General features: G+C 44.1%; 1 protein-coding gene across 1 annotated transcript in view; it reads right to left on the bottom strand.

Annotated features, from left to right (window-relative positions):
• BLNK (B cell linker) overlaps positions 1–20,439 on the bottom strand; it is a 74,131-nt gene extending 53,692 nt beyond the window's left edge. The window contains exon 1 of the mRNA XM_079899265.1: positions 20,265–20,439. Coding sequence (XP_079755391.1) covers positions 20,265–20,311 — 47 coding nt within the window. The 5' untranslated portion in view covers positions 20,312–20,439. The remainder of the gene's footprint in view (positions 1–20,264) is intronic.
• Positions 20,440–24,893: the final 4,454 nt, after the last annotated feature.

Raw genomic sequence — 24,893 nt, 5'->3', positions numbered from 1 at the left:
ATATCGCTAGTTAGGGAGGCTGGGCATGTTGACTCCATATGTGTGAGAGCTCAGCAAAGCACCAGGCTCAGCGGCAGAGAGAGAAGGATGGATGAGGGAGAAGAGGACCAACTGGCCCATCAGAGACACACAGAGGGTCCTTCAAACTGGACTCTTGAGTTACCTCAGAACCATACAGTATTCTAGAATTTGTTCACGTACATCCTGTACAAACCCCTTTCTCCTTTACCGGAGGAACTATAGAGAATCTGTGAGATAGAGGAATGGGTGAAAATGAAAAATAGGAGGTCTGGGAGTAGAGAGGAAATGAGATTGAGAGAGAGGTTGAAATGGATTGATTGGAAAGAACTTGAATAATTTCAAGTGGAGAGCAGAGGGCACCTCTGGTTATAAGCTGACTGTAACCGAGTGGAAAGTCTTTAGCCTAAGTTAATGCCTAAAGGGGTAAAAGGCCAAAATGAGCCAGAGTGAAGGATCCTATCAGAGGCCTGTCAAGAGTGGGACACAGGCAGAGTAATAGGGAGCCAGAGGCTGATTTGCATAAGTGAAACCTTTGCTGTAGGCGTAGACAAACAGATGTTACAAACAGTTGCAAAAAATTTGAGGTAATTTTGTCATTTGTTCAACTTGGTAGCTGATGCTTCTTGGCATTTCCTAATTACTTTTAATTATAGATTATTAAAATAATTATAATTTATAACTATAGTAAATCGTTGAATTTTTCTCCTCCCTCTGCGTCTCATTCACACAAATCCTGACGTCCACAGACTGCTCAGTTACAGCTGCCAAACTTAGGTTACCTTACAAGTCAGTGTCCCCCAAACCAAGAAAATGTGGTAACGCTCTCAGCTCATTCTATCAACTCTTCATACACTGTGCGATGCACAGCTTTTGCTGCCCTCTAGTATCTTCTGCTCCATTTTGGAGCACATTTTTTCCTCTACCACAACTTGAAGGATATGCAATAGCAAAGAAATGTGCAACTGGACTGTTTCAGGAGAGGATGCTCTCGAGCTGAACATCAGTTGTTTCACCGTGATAAGTTGTGTGTAGGTGAAAATAGGTAAGGCATAAAAAAGTTGCACTTTGATTTTTCGTTTCTGAGATATCCTTCTATGGTTGGGAGAATGCATAATAGGATCACAATGTTCTAATTTTTTAAAGTTGTGAAGAGACAGCCATGTGTACGTAACAAAATAAAACAAAGGACATAGCTTATCTAATGCACATTTTAAAACAATATTAATATGCAATTTTTAAGCAGTATGGCATTTAGGCGTTTAAAAATGGTGAGAAGGTAATATAAATAATTATATTTATTATTCCTTGTATAAACCAAATTGAATTTTATATTCTCTCCTTGGTCATTGTTTTAAATTTTTTTTTCAAGGTTTTGAGTTAATATCAACAAATTTATTTAACAACACACTGTAGTGTGTTGGCTGAGCCTGGATCTCAATAAATTTAGATCCCATGAGGTCCTGAGAGAGGAAAAATCATCATTTGAAAGTTACCAGCAGTTTTTTGCCTTCAAAGAAGCAGCTTACTTTAGAATCTGATAGACCCGTGGTCCTCACACCAAACTGCACCGGAATCACCTGGAGGCCCTTTGAAACCCAGAGTTTCACTCCACCCCCGGAGTTTCTGATTGGGTACATCTAGGTGGGGCTGGAGAATTTGCATTTCTAACAAGTTCCCAGGTGATGCTGACTCTACTGCTCAGAAGCCCACCCTTTGGGCTCAACTGTGACGGATCATACCTTTTCCCACTGCGGGCCTTTTAGTTGTGTCAAGTAAAGCAAATACCTGCTTGAGGAAAATTAAAATCCTTGTTAACCCCATGCAAAGTTTCAGACAGAGAAGCTGAGTGGTCAGTTTGGTAACCTAATTTGGACGTATTCTTTACCAGACTGTCACTTCTTTATGGGACCTGATTTTTCTCTGTGGGAATTTAGACTACCTTGTGCCTGTATATTTTTATTTTTCTTATAGTCACACACTTTCTTCTTGAGCCACAGTTTGTAAAAGCTGCAGAGTGGAGATGAAGGGGCTACAGGAAGGATGTGCCCCTGACACTGTGCAGTAGTCCAGAAGCAACTGGACCTGCTCTGAACGGAGTGCTATGGCTGGGATTTTGTCATTCCTCATATGGTGCTCTAACACGGAATAGCACGGAATGTGGTGGCATTGGGATGAAGACACAACCATAGCGCTATCTGTGGGGGATGAGCTGTCCTTGCTGTCACTCATCCTGCAAAGACTCCAGTCCAGAAACTGGCAGTGAAGAAAACGAGGATGTGGTCGGCAGGTCTTGGGCTCTGGTACCGGGATGTTTCCTGTCTACCTGTGGCCTCCTGGTTGCTGGTCCCTGGACTACAGGTTGAGTTGACCTCTAGTAGCATTCATTCTCATGATGCAGAGGTGAGCTGGCACTCGACGTGGTCTCTGGCTGGGAGCAAAGCAGGGAGGACCTGAGGAAGTGTCCAGGACACTAAGCGAAACCTTGACTAGTAGCAGATATGTGTCATTCTTTGTGTTATACTTCCCTTCTGTTATTCCTCAAACTTCAGTGAAGTCTTATTAACTCTGTTAGGACTGGGGGGAAATAAGGGATGGGTTGGTGGAAAGAGGTGGAAGGAGCCCAAGAAATCCAGATGGAACCTAGAAGATACCCTCTGCACCAGAGAATGGCTCCTAGAGACTGGTGAATGGATCTGGACACAAGCAAGAGCCAGAGTAGAGATGTGGGACGTGCAAGCAGCCCCAGGACACTCAGAATCCCAGGGGAAGGAAGTCTGTAAAAGTGGGCTAGGGCTACTATGATTTGAATGGCAAAAGATAACCATTTTTCTTTTCTTTTTTTGTTTTTTCTTTTCTTTTTTGGACTCACAGGCAAGTAGTGGCTGGTTACACAGGCTGTACAATTTTTAATTTCTGATGATTTCTGATTTAAAATGTAATGTGTGCTAAGTAAAAGAATCCAATCTGAAACAACTACATACTGTATGATTCCACCTGGAATCTGGAAAAGGCAAAACCACGGAGACAGTAAAAAGATCAGAGGTTTGTTAGGAGCTCAGGAGGAGGAAAGGATTTTTAGGGAACATGGGATTTTTAGGGCAGTGAAACTATTTTGTGTGAGACTGTTAATGGCAGCTGTATGCAATACATGTTCATTGTAGATGAACTTGGGTAGATTTCCTCCAGGCCGGAAGGTACCCCAGAATTGGGTTTTATTATTATTGTTGTTGCTGTGGGGTTTTTTTTTTTTTTTTGGTAGTGGCAGGGAGGGTTAACTGAGAACACTCCCGAGCCTGACATGGCTGGTTGGCATGGAAGTATGGCTTGGTGGGATGCAGAGCTCCACTAGGGCTGGGATTGGGGTGGGGGGCACTGGGAGGGCAGCTGCACGTGGCCAGATCAGCAAAGAGTAGTCCAAAAACAGACATATTTCACTAAAAACCTTTCTAATAATTTTTATTATATACAGGACATGATTTAAAATATGCTATCATCTGCAAGAGTGCTTTTTTTTAAAGTTTAGTAGAAAAAAAATCAGAAAACATTTTGTTTTCCTTTTAGCTTCTTATTGCACTCAGAGAGGACCATGAAAAGACAGGTTTTAGTGTATTTTTTTTCACTCTGTTTTTCTAGAAAAAGTGGAATGTAAAGCAATGTTAATCTGAGAAAATCCCTATTTAATCTGGATTTCGGAATGGATTAAAGAGGGTTTCATATTCAAGCAACTCTTCACAAACAAAAAGAGCAGGCAACTCCTTCCTCCTTCTTCCCCCCCACATCTTAACCTCAAGCCCAGTTCTGGAGTTTCATCCTTTCAGTATGCGCGGGGCTGGTCCTTCTCCTGCAGCCAAGATCCACGCCTACAGCTGCCCCTTTGCACCAGGAAGAAGCTGCCTCCGCCCGTGTACCTCTCCAATCCACGCTCTGAAGCTGTGTCAGGGCCTATTCAGCTAATGTTTCTAAAACCCAGCTTTCACCAGGCCGCTCCCTCCTCAAGGGCCTGCAGCACCCCAATGTCTATTGAATCAAGCCTGGCTTTTTGTTACTCTTGGCTGAGAGTTACTCAGTCTCACCCTGAGTTCCCGGAACTGCGAGGGTGACTGCCTGTGAATTAGCTACACCTGCTTGGTTGGGTACTCTTAGGACATCTACCTGTGTTCTCCTCACAACTGGCCTGGTATCTCCAACTTCTATGTTTCTTAGATCAAATCGGAGTAGAAATATCTCTAATATTGTCTTTGGTATATGGAGAGGCAAAGAGAACATCCAGTCTCTTAACTACTTCACGCTATGAACGGATTTTTTTAAATGTAACTCTCATCACTAGGTCTGCTGATTCTTTAGCTGACTTCCCCCTTTTACTTGAGTTTAAATGATCTCATTATTGACTCTGGATGTCTTTTTTAAGATGCTACTAATCATTTTATGGTATATTTTATTTTTGTTATTAAATTTAGCAAGTAATTAAATAATCTGGTGTTCTTGGATCTTCAGGCTTGAAATTTCCAAGCTTTTTTTTTTTTTAACTTTTTCTCTCTCTCACTGACTATTCATCTCCTCTCACCAGTTACATCAATTCATCTTTAGATGCATCTTACCCATCTCTGTACCCTCCTGTCCACTCCTTCAGCTACAGCCATTGTGATCTCATGGATGATGGACTATGCCAGTGGTCCCTCATCTTTTGTTTTTAACTTTTTATTTTATATTGGAGTATAGTTGATTAACAAGTTGTGCTAGTTTCAGGTGTACAGCAAAGCGACTCAGTTATACATACACACGTATCCACTCCTTTTCAAATTCTCCTCCCATTCAGGTTGCCACATAACATTGAGCAGAGTTCCCTGTGCTGGTCATCCACTTTAAATACAGCAGTGTGTACATGTCAATCCCAAACCCCCTAACTATTCCCCCCGCCCCGCTTCCCCCTCAGCAACCACAAGTTCGCTCTCCAAGTCTATGAGTCTGTTTCTGTTTTGTAAATAAGTTCATTTGTATCATTTTTCTTTAGATTCCTCATATAAGCGATATCATACAATATTTCTCTCTCTCTCTGTCTGACTTACTTCACTCAGTATGACAATCTTTAGGTCCATCCATGTTGCTGCAAATGGCATTATTTCATTCTTTTTTTTAAATAAGTTTATTTATTTATTTGTTTTTTATTTTTGGCTGTGTTGGGTCTTCGTTGCTGTGCATGGGCTTTCTCTAGTTGAGGCAAGCAGGGGCTACTCTTCATTGCGGTGCGTGGGCTTCTCATTGCAATGGCTTCTCTTGTTGCAGAGCACAGGCTCTAGAGTGCAGGCAGTAGTAGTGGCGCACGGGCTTAGTTGCTCTGCAGCATGTGGAATCTTCCCGGGCCAGAGATTGAACGTGTCCCCTGCATTGGCAGGCAGATTCTTAACCACTGCGCCACCAGGGAAGCCCTATTTCATTCTTTTTATGGCTGAGTAATATTCCATTGTATATATGTACCACATCTTCTTTATTCATTCCTCTGTGGTCCCCCATCTTGTCTCCCTACCTTCAGTCTCTCCCCTTCCCCATGTTCATTTTCTTAAATTGCTTTTACCATGTCATTCCACTCATGAATAGTCTTCGATGTCTCCCTGTTGCTTGCAGGATAAGGTAAAAACTCATTCGCTTGGCATTCAAAGGCCTTCAAAATTTGGACACCAAACATTTTAGACATAATTAACCCACTGTTATGAACACACAATTGTTCCCATTCCATCCCACCAGCCCACGGCCCAGCTCAAGTCATCCCTTTCCCCTTACAGATCATTTCTTGATCTGTACACAGGAAAGGCACAGGAAGGGAGGCCACTTAAGGAAAGAGCACTGGATTGAGAGTCTAGAGATGCAGATTCTACTCTAATCTCTGAAGCTTCCTGGCTGTGCAAATCTGAGCAATTCTTGTCACACTTAATGCTTCATTTTCTCCTGTAAAATGAGAAGGCTGGATTACACGGACATTCAAGTCTTTCGCAGCTCTAAATTATATTTCTATATATCCTGAATTCATAGCACTCACGTAGTACTTAGTCATTTAATCTCCAGTGCTATAGCAATTTTTGAATTATGATTTGGTTCACATGACATCTTTTGTATTTTATATCTTAAACTGTTTTTTTGTCCTAAACTGAGAATAGTTTTTTTGCTCAGTTTATGAAAGTAATACAGCTAATTTTTTAAAATTCATGTGATACAGATAGATAACAAGTGAAAACTACTCATAATTCTTTGCTGGGAACAGGGAAGATCAGAGAGCTGTAAGAATCCTAAAAAGGGAGTGACTCCTTTGAGGTTTTAAGATGAAGTGACCTGAGAGCTGGGTCTTGATGGGAAAATAAAAATTCACCAGGCAGAAGAGTGAGGAACAGCAGCTAAGTAGTGGGAACGGCAACTACAAAGGTTCAGAGGAAATTGTCTGAGATGTTTGGGGTCTAGTGAGAAGCTGAGAGTGCCAGGAATTGGGGGTATGGGGGGAAGGTGCCGTCAAAGCTGAGGCTGGGTTGGGGGGATACAGGGAGTCAAGGACCTTGTTAGTCAGGCCAAGGAGATGGGGTTTATGGGCAACAGGAAGCCTTTGGAAACCTTTACTCAGAGGAGTGTCATGATTAGGGTGGAAGAATGGAGGAGGGCCTAGGCATGGTGACACTGGTGACTCAGAGACCAGTAGGAAGGCAACTCTGCTGGGCCCTGGCCCAAGCCCACAGCAGTGGGATCCCCAAAATAGTGGGGTAACACTAGGAGTGGCCTTCAGGGCCTCAGCTGGGCAGAAGAGAGAATTGATGGCCGCAAGGCCAACAGTTCTCACAGAGGACTGTGCTGGAACACAGCGCCGTGTCAGTAGCCCTGGTCCTGTCTTCATTTAAAATGCCAATATTTTGTTCATCATGGAATTTTTTGCATTAATTTTGATTTTTAAAATATTGCATGAAAATATTATTTCTTGATTTACTGACTTGGGGGGCCTCCCCCTTAAAGTTTAATATTATTATTTGTTTTATGTAAGACATGTATTTGACTTATTTACTCCACAAATATTCAGTGAGTGCAGACTGAGTAGGGCATGTGTGGATCCAGAGCTACCCTGAACACAAACCCTGTGTCTGGTAATGCAGGAGGAAGGTCCCTTCTGCCACCATATCACATGACAGAAGCCTATGACTTATATCAGACCAGAGGACAGAGAGAGGCAGATGGGTGGGGGGTAGGAATTCTCTGATTCACACAAAATATCTTCCTTTTGGATAACTTCCATCTCAAAACTGAAGTCTGGCTACCGACCGTCATTTTGAAACAGAATGCCACTTTTTAGTGAGTATTCTGTTTTTTGCATGCAGCAGACCTTGTCCTATCACCAGCTTCCCTCCTCCGTCCTTTCCACAGCCTCTTCTAGCCCTGGCCTGGCTTCCTCATGCCCCATTTCCTCCACGCCAGCCTTTCTGTGGTATTATTGGTGTTATATTTAGATTTGCAAATTCAGCAACCAAAGCTGCTTCCTTCTGGAGAGCGAGTCCACGGTGAAGCTGGGACAGAAGTTTTGGCAAGTCCTTTCCATCCTGTGATAACCTGAGAAGCCTCCCAAGAGGGAGGTAGCTCCCCCAGCCCCATTCACAGATGCAGGTACAAGGCCCAGGAGGTCACCGGGCTGGTCTCAGACCACGCAGCTCTGAAATCCCAACTCCTAGTTTTGCCTGTTATCAAGGGAGTCACAGAAGTTTGGTGGTGAGAGAGACTTTAGGAATATCCTGGGTCAGCCTCCTACTGGAAGGGAGGACACTAAATTCCAGAGACATTTTCCCATTGCACCAAGATCAATTATTGAGGATTCCCCCAGCTCTTTCCCTCACACCCTGCTCCTTCCCTTTCCACACATGGTCTCAGTCTCCTTCTAGAGGAGCAGCTTTTCCATGGCAGGGATGTGCCTTCCAACTTCTCATACCACAGCCCAGAGCCATGGTTACAGTCCAAGCCCAGTGAGCCAGGCTAGTGGTCAGTTGGATAATCAATGGCGACAACAGTGAACGCCAGCACTCACTGAGCATGCGTTATGTGCCAGGTACTTCGCGTGCTTATCTCATTTAACCCTCACAACCGTGTGAGGTAGGTCTTATTATTATCCCCATTTTAAAAAGTGTGATGAAAACTAACCACACAACCTTAAATTTACGATCGTAACCAATTTTAAGTGTACAGTCAGTAGTGTATTCACATACGCATTGTATATTCACATTGTTGTGATTATCCTAATTTTTATAGTGAGAAAATATTTGCCCAGAGAAGTAATTTGCCCCAGGTCCTACATGTAATAAACAACAGAGCTGGGATTCCAAATCGGGCTGTCTGACTCCAGAACCCGTGCTCTCATCACCCCTGGATGACATGTGCTGACTTGTCTCAGCTTGGGCCCCTCACCAGGGTGGATGACCAGCTTCACCACGGACCTCTTTGGGCACCTTCCTCTCCGTCCCTGGAGAAGGCATCCAATCCCTCTCCCAGCCAAGTGGGTTTTACCGGGAACACATGTGCCCCCACTGCCCTGCCACTAGTCCCCAAGGTCAGACTTGTTGCTAGATGGTTGCATGGTCTCTTAGGGGCCTGTTTCAGTCTTTAGGGAGGGGCAGAGAAAAAAGAGGAAGAGACAGATGGCAGGAAAAGGCGGAAAGAGAGGGCAGGGCACGCAGGCGGCAGGAAGGAATGTGGCAGGGGCTCTCTGGGTCCGGAACAGGCTTACAAGCAGAGTGGCTGAGCTCAGCTGCAAGGAGACCTGGGTAGCTATCCCTGTGTGCCCTTCTTATCACCCTAGTCAGAAAGGCCACCTAAGAGTCCTGGAGTAGGGGCATGTGTGCACCTTGCACGTGAGCATCTCGCAGCCTGCGTTGTCTTACTAACCACCTATTAACCAGAGAAAGTAATTTTCAAGTTTCTGCAGACGCTCCACCATTTCCTTCTTTTTTTCCCACTGAGATCTGCAAATATTTTGTGGTAGTCTCTGGCATATCTAGATTGCTGATCTCGGTTATAAGCAGACCGAAATTGGGCTGACTTGGCATAACCAGGACCAAGGATGATCCTACTAATACCCTGATTCCTTTCCAAAAAACTCCTGGCACACTCTACCCTATCAGAGGCAGTGAGGCTTGGGCCACACCGCTCTGACACTGATGAGATGACAGGAAACTAGGTTATACTAGCTGTAAAAAGTTCTTAGAAGATTTGCCCCTTGATGTGACAGCAGAAATTGTCAGGCTCCCCCCCTCCCAGATTTTAGGGGTCTGTAGGGATGCAGCACTTTCCTTCCTCTTGCTGGTGCTTGCTCTCACTCACCCACACAGCAGGGAGGGGCTGGGATAGAGGGAAGCTTCTTCCTAAAACATGTGAAAGCAGGTTGTGAAAAGCAAAAACATTAAGGGAGGCTCATGGGTTTGGAAGAACCCCCAGAGGTCCTGTTACTTAATCCTGTACTGGGCTCTGATTTTTTTTTTTAAGCCTATTTTTTTAAATATAAATTTATTTATTTTTGGCTGCTTTGGGTCTTCGTTGCTGCGCACGGGCTTTCTCTAGTTGCTGAGAGCGGGGCCTACTCTTCGCTGCGGTGTGTGGTCTCTCATTGCAGTGGCTTCTTTTGTTGCGGAGCACAGACTCTAGGTGCGCGGGCTTCAGTAGTTGTGGTGCGCAGGCTCAGTAGTTGTCGTTTATGGGCTCTAGAGCGCAGGCTCAGTAGTTGTGGCGCACGGGCTTAGTTGCTCCACGACATGTGGGATCTTCCCGGACCAGGGCTCGAACCCATGTACCCTGCATTGGCAGGTGGATTCTTATCCACTGCGCCACCAGGGAAGTCCCTGGGCTCTGATTTGCTTCTTGTTCTAACTAGTTGCTGGTAGCAGGAATTTTGTGATGTTTACAGTTTTTCCTCTAACAGCATGAAAATTATTGTGTGAAACTGATGATTCTCAAATTTGTAAGACTCAAGGATAAATAAGTAACTCTAATCATTTTCATAAAATTCTGAAAATATAATCCTATGTAATTCTAGAAAAGGAATATGTTTTAAGAATTTGAGCGTGTTCTTTAAAAAATTAGCCTTAATGTAGAAAAAACATGAGCCTTGGCTGTGTCTACATGGTACACCCACTTGTCTGGGCATTCATTTCTATAGCTAAAAGCAAAGATATTTTCAGGGAGTAAAGAGAGATTTTGCAGAATGGTATTGCCGATACATTGAAAAAATTTGACTGAAGCTCATTTCTTTGGGATCTTAGTGAAAAAAAGATATTGGGGAATATCACGTGTAGGGATTGAAGTGGAAGGAAGCATTGACATTCTTAAATGTTTACCATCCAGAAACATTTATCGATAATACATTTTTTATTTTTTTGGGCGCACCGCGCGGCTCGCAAGATCTTAGTTCTCCAACCAGGAATCTAACCCGGGCGCACGATAGAGAAAGCCCTGAGTCCTAAACACTGGACTGCCAGGGAATTCCCCAGTTAATACATTTTTTTTTAAAAAAACAGCTTTGATACAGTATCTAATTGGTCGAACAAAAATATGATCATGGGGCTTCCCTGGTGGCGCAGTGGTTGAGAGTCCGCCTGCCGATGCAGGGGATACGGGTTCGTGCCCCGGTCCGGGAAGATCCCACATGCCGCGGAGCAGCTGGGCCTGCACGTCCGGAGCCTGTGCTCCACAACGGGAGAGGCCACAACAGTGAGAGGCCCAAATAGTGCAAAAAAAAAAAAAAAAAAAAAAAAGATCATGGATCCTCATAATATTTTATGGTAAATATGGAAAATAATTTCATTATCAAAAATTCATCATTCCACCATTTCAAAGTGTTCAATTCAGTGGCATTTAGTAAATTCACAGTGCTGTGCAATCACCACCACTAATTAGTTGCAGAGCAGTTCCTCACCCCAAGTAGTCATTAACAATTTTAAAGCTGATTTTTTTTTCCAATTTACTTTTGAGGCACATGAATAACTTTTGTTTTAGTCATGTTAGGAGTTGTTTTCAGCATTCATCAGGTGAATCTGACCAGTCATCTGGGATTGGTTGGGCAACTGAAATAATCTGTAAATGTGGTGATGACATGAAATCAAAAGGTTTTCAGTTGTAAAAAGCAGATTTTGACCCTGAACAGGCTGTAAAGACAATTCAAAAGGCAAAATAGTTACATGTATGTAGAGGGCCCAGTTTTCCAGTGATGTGGTATTACATTTGCCATGCTCCTTTTTGAAAGTATATTTCTCATGTTTGTATTTGATTCTACTGTAGTTATTTGCACTAAAATGACTGTTTCCTTCCTGTCCAGGATTAGGTATGGTCATTAATATGTCAAACATGCTTAAACAAACTCTTCACCCTGCAGTTTTTGCACTTTGAACCAAGTGAAGTTGTAAAGTAAACAGCAACAACATAGTCAATGCGGGAGGCATTTCTTTCTACCTTTGAGCTCAACTCTCTAATCCTCTGGTCCAAGCAACCTCAGTCACAGCCTCCCCGCTGGGAACTCCCTTTACTTAGGTGTGGTCTCCCTCCTCTGACCTTCCCCTCCTTCTTATCACCACTTTCCTGAACAATGTCCCCTTCTTTCAACTAACAACCATAGACTGAGCCACCTCTGTGCTGGAGACAGAAGAGCACAGCTCTCTGTCCCCACGGTCTGAGCTGTTAGACTCCCACTTGGATGTTAGTGACGGCTAAGGCTTAATGCCTTAACCTATTACACATAGTGATGTTTAAGTTTGGACCAGGACTCTGAGACACGCCTTATCCCAGGAGGATGTCTCTCTAATGACACAACTGGGGCAACAGGAGAGCCCAGGCCAGGAGGGACTTGTGCAGAGGGGACATTGACTGAACTTTTACTCTCTATTTAATATGTTTACTGTTACAACACCCTTATTATATTATATATTATTATTCCCATTTTCCAGGTGAAAAGCTGAGGCTAAAAAGGATTAAGTAACCTTCTCAAAGACCAAGAACAAGGGAGTACAGAGCAAGCATTCAAACGTAGGTCTGCCTGATTCCAAAGTTCAGCAAAAAACACCTTTCTGGGGCCCTTCTTAAATTATACAACATGGTCCTGTATGCTTAGTCTACACATAAGATCAACTCTGCTCTTTTTAATTATAACTCACTCTCAGATTCCATGAACAATTGTGGGAGCATTCCTTGAAAAATATATAGTCTCAGTAGGGTACCAAACATGACTGAGTCAGTGTGAAATTCAAGTTTGGACCTGGAAACATATAATAGCATGAAATACTGACAGTAATATTCTGTAGGGCCTCACTGGGGTTTCTGACTAGTAAATTAGCTGCTTTTTAGTTAAACAAAAAAAAAAAAGTCTCGGAAAAATACAGAACACAGACTAAGCTAGAACGTTTTACTGGCCAGTAAATAACACAGGAAAAAAAAAAGGAAGGCGTGGCCTGCTGTTCCTCCCTCCTCCTAGGCAAACATGGAAGTGTAGTTTTAGACTAGGCCTTTCTGGTGTGAGCTTGGATAAGTGACTTCACCTCTCTGGGCCTCTTACCTGAGGGACTAGAGAGATGGCCGCTCCCTCTCACTTGCCCTGTAAACCTTTCTGATTTGGGGGCTGGGGAGAGGAAAGGAGGAGGCTTCTCCACTGATGTTTGCGTCCTGACACACTGCAGGGAGAGCTGGCTCAGCCGAGGGGGCTCACGGAACTTGTGGCCAGCACTGGCTACCTAATTTCTGGGGCTCGGTGTAAAATGAAAATGCAGGGCTACTAGTTGAAAATTATTGAGAATCTTAAGACTGCAACAGCAGACATTAAACCAAGCATGGGGCCCTGTGAGACTGCACAGCACAGGCCCAGGAAACTTGGTGGCCTCTGCTGTGTATTCCCTACACTGTGGGGAGTGTTGAAACCTGGAGGAGATCTGGGGCCCCCAGCTAGCCTGCTGGGAGGCAGAGACGCCCCCGGGATAACGAGCTCCTTTTTCGGGAAAGTGGCCAACAGGGAAGCACCGCCCATCAAGGACATGCAATACATCCCTTAAGCTGGCTTCCATGCCTTGCTGTGGAAATGAGCATTGAAACAAGCCATGCTGGACTGAGGGACTACGGCCTGTTTGGGGGCCTAGACCATGATGCTGTAAAAGGGTTGTGAAAACACCCTGAGTGGAAAATCAGCCTGCAGATATAGCTGCTGATGGATGACCTTTCGGAAGGGAGGTGAGACAGGACAGGTAGGAGAAGGTGGGTCAAACAACGAGGAGCTGGAGGGAGGAGTTGTTGGGAGCAGACAGTTCTCAGCTGTGGAGCGAGGTACAGGCGTGGGAAGGAAGACAAGCTTGCCCACTGAGGGACGCAGAACTGGGAATGGGAGCACATGAGCCAGCAAGAGCCTCAGCCCACAGCAGGAGGTGTGCTTCTCTGAGGGAGGGTTTCCACCGCAGACCAGGGGACCTGTGCTCCAACATCAGAGCCCGGCACAAAAGCTGCTTCGCTACAGCGTGCTGGGGAGCCTCGAGGTCAGTGGGACCTAGCGGACAGTTAGCTGGAGCACGCTTCAGGGTTCACGGCTCCCTGGATCTGGAGGCAGGACTTGGATGGGGCTGGAATTCCACCCAATCTGCAGGGGGGGCCCATTTCTGGAGCCACAGGTGTGCCATCCTCTTAACCTCTAATTGTGTGCTTGGTCCCTGGAGGCTTAGGAAGCTGAGCAGGTACGTGGAATGAGAAAACTAAAGCTGTTTCTGAGAGCTTAGACATCAACACCTAAGGGAGCAAATAGAGAGGTGCAGGGTCACCTTAAAGAAGCAGAATGGTTCCAGGTCAGTGAGATTTAAGGGGACCTGATGGATCCAAATCACAAAGTAAGAGACACAATGTGTCTGATGGGGAGGCAGCGGCAGCCCCTGTGACCACTAACCTACAGAATCGGAGTCTGACTGACTTTTTATCCTAACTCTAGTGGTGTCCACTCAAGTTGCCCAGTCTACTTAGAGAGGTAGAAACATACTATTCTAAGGCGACATGATGTCTGGAAATCTTTTCCTGCTCTCACTTCTCTATCCAGGAGAGAACAACTTATGCTTCAGTGGTGCGTGGAGTTCCTGGAATCTAGTTTTGTTTGACACTAAAAATTCTTTTTTTCAAAAACAACTCATTGAAATATAGGCTCAAGCACTTCTGAACTTTCCCCTTGGCAACCCCTGACCCAAATCATCCCAGACAGAGGAAAATCAGTCCAGCAAGCAGAGGCCACATCAATTGCAAAGCTATGTATTATGAATACATACTGTCACTATAAGCACATGCAAGTGAATCTGTGCTTCCTGCTCTACACAGAATTCATTCCACTTGGTCTCGATCAGAGTTTCCCAGATGCAGCACTATTGACATTCTGGGCCAGATAATACTTTGCTGTAAGGATTGCCCTGCACAGTTCAGGGTGTTTAGCAGCACCCCGGCATCTACCTACGAGGTGCGAGCAGCACCCCCTCCCCAAGTGGGATAGTCAAATGTCCCCTGGAGGGCAAAATTGTCCCTGGTGGAGAACCACTGATCTAAATGATGCAGCTATGTCTTGGGGGAGGGCAGAAGGAGATAACTTCTATGGGGTTTATTAAAAAGCCAAAGAAAGCCATCCAGTGTTTCAATATCTCTATAACAGGCTATTATTTAATTTCTTTTTTTTCTTATTCATGTTTTCTTTAACAAGCCTAGATTCCTTCATGTCATTGCATGAGGGCAATAGTAAGATCCTCTTTGAAAAGGCACCAGATAAGTAAATTCTCCACAGAACAGATGAGGTTAATCATCTGTGGGGGAAAACCGAGAGATTGTAAATGTGTGCCTAAGGCATCTGGTACCAGCCCAATCTCCTCCCGTCCAGTGATGTAAGAGGCAGGGCTAGAGTGTAATTGTGGTTCAGTTCTTGGAAACCGAATTAATTGCATCATAGCCACTTTGGGGACAGGTTGCACGAAGAGGGAGGAATTGTTCAGCCACAGCACATATTGTTCAGGTGATTATTGGATCCAGAAGAGAGAGTGCTTGAATATGTGGACTCTGGTTTAGCATTTTCCTGGCAGACCCATGCCCAGAGTGGATGAGAAAGAGTGCCTTGAGTTTTCCTAGGTGATGATCCTGAAATCCACAAACACTAAGCAAATGTCTAAAGTGGCTCCCATGTAGCTTGCCCATGAGAAGACAGAGACCTTGTCTGAGAATTGCATCCATTGGTACAACACAATATAGCCTAGTTGTGCAGGTTCTCAGCTGACATAAGGCAGGTAGGCAGTGTGAGGAGAATAGGAAACCATACTTCCTGGGAAGTCTATCTTATCTCTACCATTAGATGCTGTGCCTCCTCTTGCCCTCCCACCTCAGCACTGGCCTCTGATCTAAACTTATAAAAGAATGAGAAGAGAGATGCCCGAGATACACTTGTATTCAGGATGTGCTCTATCCACCCACTGTGAGCCCCTGGGCAGCTTCCTGCTCTGCTTGCCCTCCAGTTAAAGGGGGTTGGATCTTCTACCGTGAGTAGGAAGAGAGAGAACAGATGGTCACTCATGAAGGGTGGGTTAAAGTACTGATTGTTGTATTTACTTTTTATTTACTTGTTATACTGACCATGTGACAAATATTCTGGGCACTTTAGCCCATGTCTTCACAACAAGCCTGTGAGGAAGGCATCTCTAGTTTTATTTGACAGTTGAGGAAACTGAGGCTTAGAGAAGTTGAGTGATTTCATCAGGACCCATAGCTCGTAATTGGCAATCGGAATCCTGACCTTTTGGGTGCCAATTGCTTTGTCCTTCTAAATACATCATAGCTACCTTCTAGATGATGCATCTGGATGCTGTCTAGATTAATCCTCTGTTCCCAGTGTTCTGAGTTGGGCAGTTTTCAAAATCTTTGTAAGAAAAGAGTTTGAAAATATTTTGAAAACTATCTCAAACAAGTTGATAATTCCATCAGGAAATATTTCCTGAGGGTCATGGGATGAAATGGTAGCCTTAGAGGATGTAACATTTCAAGCATGGTCTTCATGGCTAAAGGATCACACAGCATCAGAGCTGAGAGGGACTTTGAGAATTGTCAGATCCAAACTCCTCATTTTGTAGCTGGGAGACACAGGGTGATGAGGACCTAACCAGGATGGTGTGGTAGAAAAGGAAAGAAAAGGGCATATATGGAAGCATCATGAAAGAAAGACTAGAGGTTGTGTTAGGTGAGTGGAGGTACAGAGGAAAGGATGCATCAGGCTTAGAGTTGATGATGACACCATTGACAGAAACAGGGAGGACCAGAGAGAGATCTAGTGGCAGAAAGGTGAAAAGAAGATAACTCTGTTTCTGAAGAATTGAACTTGAAAAGTCAAGTAACTGGAAATGCCAATTGAGGATTCCAAGACCTGAGAAGAAAAATCATGTCCCAGGATCTGTCAAATAGGATCTCCAAATGAGAGCCCTAGCCGTGAGACCCAGACACCCATGGCAGGGCTCTGTCATGCTCAACAGTTTATTAGCCACTTAGATTAGGGCAGAGAAGGGACGTTTGTCACGTCACAGCCCATGCAAAGCTAAATGCCACAGATGTCAGAAGCAACAGGTAAAATAGACAAAATAGCTAAAAAGAAGAACTGAAACTGACATGAAATTTATCAAGGATCAACGTAAAGTACTATGTTTCTGTTCAGAAAATCAATTGCACACCTATAGAATTAATAAGAATAACAATAAGATATTAAATAACCACCATTTTTCAATCCAGTAATTACTATGTACCAGGATCACTCTAATCCTTACAACAGCCCTGTGGGATCGGTGCTGTTATTATCTCTATCTTTTCAGCTGAAGTAGCCGGGACCAGGGAATTTAAGTAAACTTTCCTAAACTCACACATATGTTAGTTTGACTGAAAAATACCATACTCTTCAACCAATAATATAAGGATTAGGGAGACTTGGCTTGACCACACCTGTGTCAAAGACTTTTTCCATTTGTAAAAATAAATGAGTATGTGTTTGTGGGAGCTACAAAGAAAAATACACACGCACAGACGATGAGTCATCTGGGAGGTTATTAAAAATATAAAAACGTAAAATTTCCCTTACAAACTAGTTTCACTAACTTGAAAGGAATATAGTCATTGTGATTCAGGACTGTAAATGTTGAAACGTTTACCTAGGAGTGTAATATTTTTATGAATAGGAATACTTACTGTGGAAGGATTGAGACCCCAGGTCTGAGCTGAGTTTCTGATGATATCATTACCTTATAAAATCCAGGGAAAATCATGGCTAAGAATCAACTAAAAGATCCTGAGAGTTTTTGAATTCCCATTAACAGAGAAACCAACTTCATGTAGTGCCCCAAAGGGAGAAAAAAAGCAAGAATCTGTGCTCACACATTTCTGTGGTCACATACAACTTAACCACTTCGCCTTTCTCAATTCCTCTGCAGTAGAAACTCTCAGGCTGACTACTCATCCCCAGCTGTCCATCTGGGAAGGTCCATCTGGAACCTTCTCTTTCTCCTTCATGTTGAGAATCTTTTTTTTTTTTTCCCCAATCATGCCTGCTCTCTTTTTCTTAGCTGACTCTACTTTCCCTCCCTCCTGGTCACTCCTTCTGCCTCTAGTCTCTTTCCAGCCCTGGGAATACACCCCCTAGATCAGGGTCATCCCTTTTACTCCCCCTTGATGGACACTCACTATCTCTCTGTTTTTTCTGGCTAAGAATTTAAGCAAATTATCATATAAACTTTGATAAACCTAAGAGTATGAACACAGCTCTTCACTTATACTGTCATCTGATGCCAAATAATTACACAGCTGGCAACATTCTGAATTGGTGATAACCTGTCAGGACAGAGGATACAAACCACAGGGATCAAGTATTCATTGACCTATTCCTCGCCATCCCATCTAATTACAGAAAAGATTTAAAATGGTGCTTCAAGTTCACTGTGTTTACAATTTCATTTCTTTGAAACGTTTCACATCGACAGTGCACATTTTATTAAAACAGGCCAATTCTGTAAAAACAACTCAGTAACCAAGTAGAAAAAAAAAGTTACTTTTGCCTGAGCAGATGAATGTAGTATATGATTATCCACAATACGGTTTTGGTTTTCTACCCTCTAATCTAGTGTTGTATGTTGTCTATCGACTGCTCTGTGACAAAGCTGAACTTTGTCCCCGAGGGAAGGATCATAAAGTGATTTAGGTTCTGTTGCTTCTCTTTATTTAAATCCCCATCTGGATATCCTGAAAGAGGTTCTAAGACTTAGTATAGGCCTAGGTTATGGAATATCTCTGAAAAGGACCTTCTAAACCCTCTTGCTCATTTGGGAGAAATCTTAATATCTATGCCTTGTTAGTTTCTTTGGCATGTCTTTCCTTCGCTCTCCCTTTTCACTGCTCTGCCCCAAGTCCAGGCCTGCAGCACTAGAGGCTTGGGTTACTTAACCGCCCCTCTAACTGAGCATCCCTGCCTCCAGGTTCCGCCCCTCCAGTCCATCCTGCCAACCTCCCTTAAGCCCGCTGGCATGACATCTGTCACTGTATAAACCGTTCTCCAGCCCTCCGTGGTTAGAGCCCTCTCTGCCCTTTGTGATCTGGCCCCACCCTACGCATCTAACCTTTTGAGGACTTTCTGGTCCCACAGGCCTATTCTACAGCCTCTGTTGGGCAGAAGACTCTCCTCATCATCCTACAAATGGACCTAGTCAAGTCCAGCTCCCAGCGTCAGCTTCCGTCTTTCCTCCCTCCCAGCACATCAGGCTTTCCCTCCAATTCTCCAACTTCTTTTATCTTACCTGCCTCTCAAAGCCTAGCTCTTTATTTATTTATTTTTATTGAGGTAACATTGGTTTATAACATTATGTACATTTCACTTTTACAACATTATATTTCTACCTCTGTATGTACCATAGTGTGCTCACCACCAAAAATCTAGTTTTCATCCATCACCATACACTTGACCTCTTTTACCCATTTCACCCTCCGCCCCCTGTCTCTTCACTTCTGGTAACCACGACTCCGTTCTCAACATCTACATGTTCGTTTTTATTTGATTTTGTTTGTTCATTTACTTTGACAAAGCTTAGCACTTGAAGCGTCTTCTCTGTTAAAACCTCTCCAGCTACTCCAATTCACTTCTTATACTCACTGAGTCACTTACTACTTGCACTGTTTTACCTACCCACCTCCCATGACGGTGTAGCAACGTGAGACCAAGGGCAAGACTGAGGAAGCTTTTTGTCTCCTTACCAGCACACCCTTGAAAGGGCTGACCGCGGCCATGCTGCCTCTTGATTCCAGACCAGCAGTTCGTTTCAAACTATCATTTACCAAGTGCCTACCAGCTATATGACCCATATTCTAACTGTGAAGGGCTGTCCCTCTGCCATTCTCAGACTAATTTCTCTTAAATTCTGTCTCAAAAGCTCTGATTCTCTAGCTCCTTATCATTTCTGATAACTTCCTTGCTACCCGTGTCACATCACCCTGTGAAAAACTGAAGTTCAAGTGGTAGCTGAAATATAAAACACTCATTGAACACTTAAAAGTTCCAGTCTCAAAAAGCCATGATGTTGTCACAATGAGACAAAAAGAAAATCTTCAAAATAAAAATTTGGGAAGTCTTTTCTTCTATAAGTCAGAAGAGTTTCTTGATTCTTTTCCCTTGGGACACTTCTGGTTTATTTATTCTTTCTAAGTGGCTTTTTATAGATAATTGTTACACTGACATGAAGACACTGGAAAAACAGATCTAATCTCCCCAAAACACTTGTGACATACAGCCACAAAATAAATGAGATAGTAAAATGACAACGGATACAAATTATTACAACAATCTTTAACATTAAATAGTAATCCACAATGAAATATTTGAGTACTCAGATTAGACCAAACTCTTTTTAGAAAAGCTTGCTGTGTTCAGACTCTCCAAGCTGACCATTGGTAGAGTCTAAGCCCTTGGCTTTTCTTTTTTCTTTTCTCTTCAAAGCTTTACACTTCAATCCATCACTGGCAAAGCCAGCTAGAGTAAGCTCACTTGTTCCTACACATTTCTTTAAAAATGCAAGTCCCTTTCCCTATAGCAATTGACACCCCACTGCCTTACAGCTAGCAAAGTATTCCAGGATTTCAGTATTTCTGAGATGCAGTAAGATGACTGAAAAAAAATAAATAAATAAAGGAGAAGAAGAAGGAAAAGTATTGGATGGCGAAAATCTTACCTCAACTTCTGACTGGCGGGGACAGTTATTTTATTAAGCTTATCCATTATTTTTGGTAACTATACGAACCACAGATCACTGTCCAGTGGTCACGTCAGCAGTCCCTGGCTGTCCTGGGGAGTAGCATGGTAAGCCTTTGATCTCAAGAGTCCTAGTCACTTGAGTCTGATTTCTGAGACTGCAGGCTGCTGGCAGACACCCCTGCACGAGGAAGAAGTAAAACTTGCTTGAGCATGTAGTCAAGTTTCGTGTTTCTACATAGTCATGTGACCTGGGTAGCCAGCCGGCTTGGCCGATCACTCCACGTTGTGTAAACTTTAATAGTGAAACCTATTGGACATGCAAATTGCTTTCCAGCTGCTTTCTTCTGTAACCAGATTTATAATCAGGTCAGGGCAAGCTTCTGGCTGGTCACTACTTCCTGTTGTCCTGAACACATATAGTCCTTGTTTTCAGCAGGTGTCATGCTGTCCCCTTCCTGAGCTCAAGGAAAAGCAGAATAATCAATTCCATCTGAAAGTCTCTTTGGGACTTTCTGCTCATTTGCATAAAGTCATGGATAAATTTTTCCACTTAAAGGATTGTTATACGAAAATGGTGTTTTTGTGTAGTTTCTCCTCACTCCTCTCCCCCAAATGGTTTTAAATAAATATCAAGATGACAGTGACACAGTGGTTAACAGTTTACTTTGAGAGTTAGAATTCAGTTTTCCTGAAGATCTGTGTAAAATGGGAAGACAATTCTCTAGGCAAGGTCATTAGGGATAGAGACAGATAGGAGATCTGGAAAAGGGGAGAGGATCTCCATTGTACAGCATGGTCCCTTTATGAGGTTGATGGTGTCAGGAGTTGTGCTGATAGCCAGATGCTTTCAAACAAAATCAAGATGTACTCAAAGGTCAGCTAGGAACAAATCTAACAACCTCCCAACAATGCAGTTCTGACATCAGGCCATCCAGAAGTCCCCTTAAAAGCAGGGTGCCACTCTCCTCACTGCCTTTGTCCCCTCCTGGCTTCATCCACTGCTCACCTTCATCCCCTCACCAGACCTAGTGATGGGCCAGTGAGGAGGGGAAGTGGAGCGGGAGGAAGGTGAGAGGCAGAGATGGATGTAGTAGATGGATTCCTTTCCTCCTGTACCTCTCCTTTGTACAAACAGAGGTTCTGTATTTCTCCAGGTAAATCTTTTTTTTTTTTTTTTTGCGGTACGTGGGCCTCTCACTGTTGCGGCCTCTTTCGTTGCGGAGCACAGGCTCCGGACGCGCAGGCTCAGCGGCCGTGGCTCACGGGCCCAGCCGCTCCGTGGCACGTGGGATCTTCCCGGACCAGGGCACAAACCCGCGTCCCCTGCATCGGCAGGCGGACTCTCAACCACTGCGCCACCAGGGAAGCCCCTCTCCAGGTAAATCTTGATTATTCACATTCATGTACCGTTTCTGAATTTCTAGTTTAACCAGATGGTCAGGAGCAGAATCCACAGGGCTATTGAAGGGTGGGGCCCTTCTGCTCGGCCAAACCCCTGAATTGGCCAGGCCAGCAAGAAAGATCATCTTTCATGAGAAAAATGTAAGTGCTTGGCTCTTCCAATTGTTTATTTTCCCCAAACAGGAAGCTCAATTTTCTTTCAATTTATCTTGAAAGAGTTCTAGACCTTCGCCCCTCAGCTCCTCACAGGTCTTAACAGAAGGGAACTAGTAGACCAGGAGAGTGAGGGCACGGAGAATGTCATCAGGGTCAGGAAAATCAAGCTCCAACGAATGGGGCAATAATCGGCTTGTCCCTTCTAAATTACTGTAAAGTGCACCCCGTCAGCTACTTGACTTTTCTCTCAACCAACAACTCTGTTCAGCACCTGCACTGCGTACTTATTATTTCCCCAGAGAAAAAGACCAAGGACAAGGGTTACACTTCTGCTTTTTCTTTTTACAGCCACTTGTCTTTCTTCTTTTTACTGTGTCTAGTCTGACGTGATAAAAATGAGTGTCTGCTTTTCCAGACTGGGCATTTTACCCCATGTGGTACGTAGTGTGATAGCCATGATGTTCCAGGCTGCCACTACTTGGTCAGTGCAAACATGGAAATTGAGGACACCAAATTTTAGCCTATGATTTGTGAAAAGAGTAAGACCACACAACATGGTTTCCACAGCACATGGAGATCAACGTACCATGATAAACAGTCTCGAACTACACGGCACAGTGAACATGACAATTAATTAATTACTAGATTAACAAATGAAAAATGGATAATACCAACCTTAAAGAAAATGTGGAACTCCTGTACACTGCTGATAAAAATATTAATAGGCACAACCACTTTGGAAACAGCTTGGTATTACCTAATACACTTGATGACATACATACCTATGACCCAGCATGAGGTCATACATAACATAGCACTGTGTCAGAATACTAAAAATATACCATGTACACCAAGTCACGTGCAAGAATTGTCATTGAAGCACCATTTCTAACAGAAAACAAAACAACACTTGGAACAACCCAATTGCCCCTCAACAGGAAAACAGATAAATTAATTGTGGCATATTCATGCAGTGGAGTACTATTCAACAGCGAAAAGGAGTGAATACAACTGATCAGTATAGATAAATAGCAAAAATAATCTGAGCAATAAAGGCAAGTTAAAGAAGATCATACACCATGATCCAGTTATATTTAGGTTAAAGACATGTAAAACTAATTTATTATTTAGGACATATACATATATGGTCAAACCAAGGGAGGGAATGATAAATATAAAATTCAGGTGAATGGAACTAGGGAGTGGGATTGGAGTGAAGGGGCACATAGGACTTCGAAGGCAACGGTAGTGTCCTATTTCTTAAGTTGAGTGGTGGGTATATAGGTACTTATTGTAGATATTAAATATTTAACAAAAATATATAAAATAAGATCTGGTCTAAAGCTATGGGGCAAAGCCAGGACAGTCCGCCCAAGTCTCAGTTAGCTCTGTGAAATGATGAGGCTTGAGAACGAGAAGACATTATATTGGAGTCTGGGGATGAGACCGACCAGCCCTGGTTTCTGTTGGGTTCTTTTCCTTGCATCCGTTAATGACAACCAACAACAACATGCTTTTTCAATGCTTTTATGTTCGTGTACTATGACACCATTCATTTTTTTTTCTTTTAATTAATTTATTTATTTGGCTGCGCCGGGTCTTAGCTGTGGCACGCGGGATCATCGCTGTGGCATGCAGGCTCTTAGTTGCGGGATGTGGGATCTAGTTCCCTGACCAGGGATGGAACCCGGGCCCCCTGCGTTGGGAGAGCAGAGTCTTAACCACTGGACCACCAGGGTAGTCCTGACACCATTCATTATACATGTGAAAAAACGGATTCATAGGGAGGTTAAGTAACTGGCCCAAAGTTACACCACTCGTCAATGCTGGGATTCAAACCCAAGCTTGTTTCCATAGTCTAAGCTGACAATCACAGGGTTTTGCCATCACAAGAGATACCTGTGCTTCAGCAGAGGGCCCTGTCCTGACATCAAGGCACCAACTTAACCAAGACCTTGGGTGAATCACTTAATCTCCCTGGCCTCAACTGCTCACCTTTAGAGGATGAGAAAGGGTATTCAAGAAGGGCTCAGACTCCCTCTGACTTGGCATCTGGACATTGGCCCATGTGCACAGAAACTGGATTCCGTGAGCAGAAACACTCTCACAGCTTCCAGAAGAGATGCCTTTGGTGGTCTGTGCGAGATTGCTTCCCAGAGCGAGGCTAGGTGGTTGTGTCAGTTTACAGACCTTTGGAAATAGTCCAAGTCCTCACTGAAACTGGAAGGTGAGCCACGGTTCACCCTCTCTGCTCTGCCACCCACCTGCTCATGGCTCTTCCCCTGCCAGGGCTGGTTGAGGCAGATTGCCAAAAGGAAGTAGACGAAGTGTGGCATGGACACTATGCTTCTGTTGTTCTAATCATAACCTACTCCCTCGAAGGTCAGCCTCACAACAACTCTATGAGGGGCGTACGCTTATCATTCACGATGTGAAGTCTGAGCCTCAGAAAGGTGACAGCACTTGCCTAAGGCCACCCATTCTTCCTGATCCCTGAGCCAGGGCCCTTTAACCCCCAAACCATTCCCTCTCTTTTCCCTGTGCTGGCCCCCATTCTTGGGATGGGGGTGGGGGGGCTGTCCTGCAGGAACGGTGGCCCTGGCAGCTTTCTGACACGTGCAGGCCAAAGGAACAGGGGCTTGCTGTTGGTCAGGCCCATGCCTGGTGAATTGGCCAGTGCCAGTTAAGGGCCCCGATGGAGGAAGGTTTGGGAGGAAGTTAGGGAGCCTGGGTAAAGCACTGGAGAAAAATAGCAGACGAGGCCAGAGAAAGGCCAAGAGAGAACAGGAACTGAGGCAGACGCTGCTAGTGGTCTATCTGTTCTCCTTTGCGGGGAGGGGGCAGGAAGGGAGGAAGAAGGAAGGAGACGACACAGCTGTGACTTGAACAAAGCGGCAAAGGCTCTTTTAAGCTCGAGGCTTCACTTTCTGTGACATGAATCAGTTCCCTATTTCATCTGTTCAGTAAACTCAATATTCTGCATATGAAATTGGCCTGGAGTGCAGTATCCGTATTACGAGGAGAATCGCTTTGAAGAAAACCGTCCAAG

The sequence above is a fragment of the Stenella coeruleoalba genome, assembly GCF_951394435.1.
Source record: "Stenella coeruleoalba genome assembly, chromosome: 16".
NCBI classification, from domain to species: Eukaryota; Metazoa; Chordata; class Mammalia; order Artiodactyla; family Delphinidae; genus Stenella; species Stenella coeruleoalba.
Note: the sequence above shows the minus strand (reverse complement) of the source record. Positions and strands in the feature narration are given on the sequence as shown.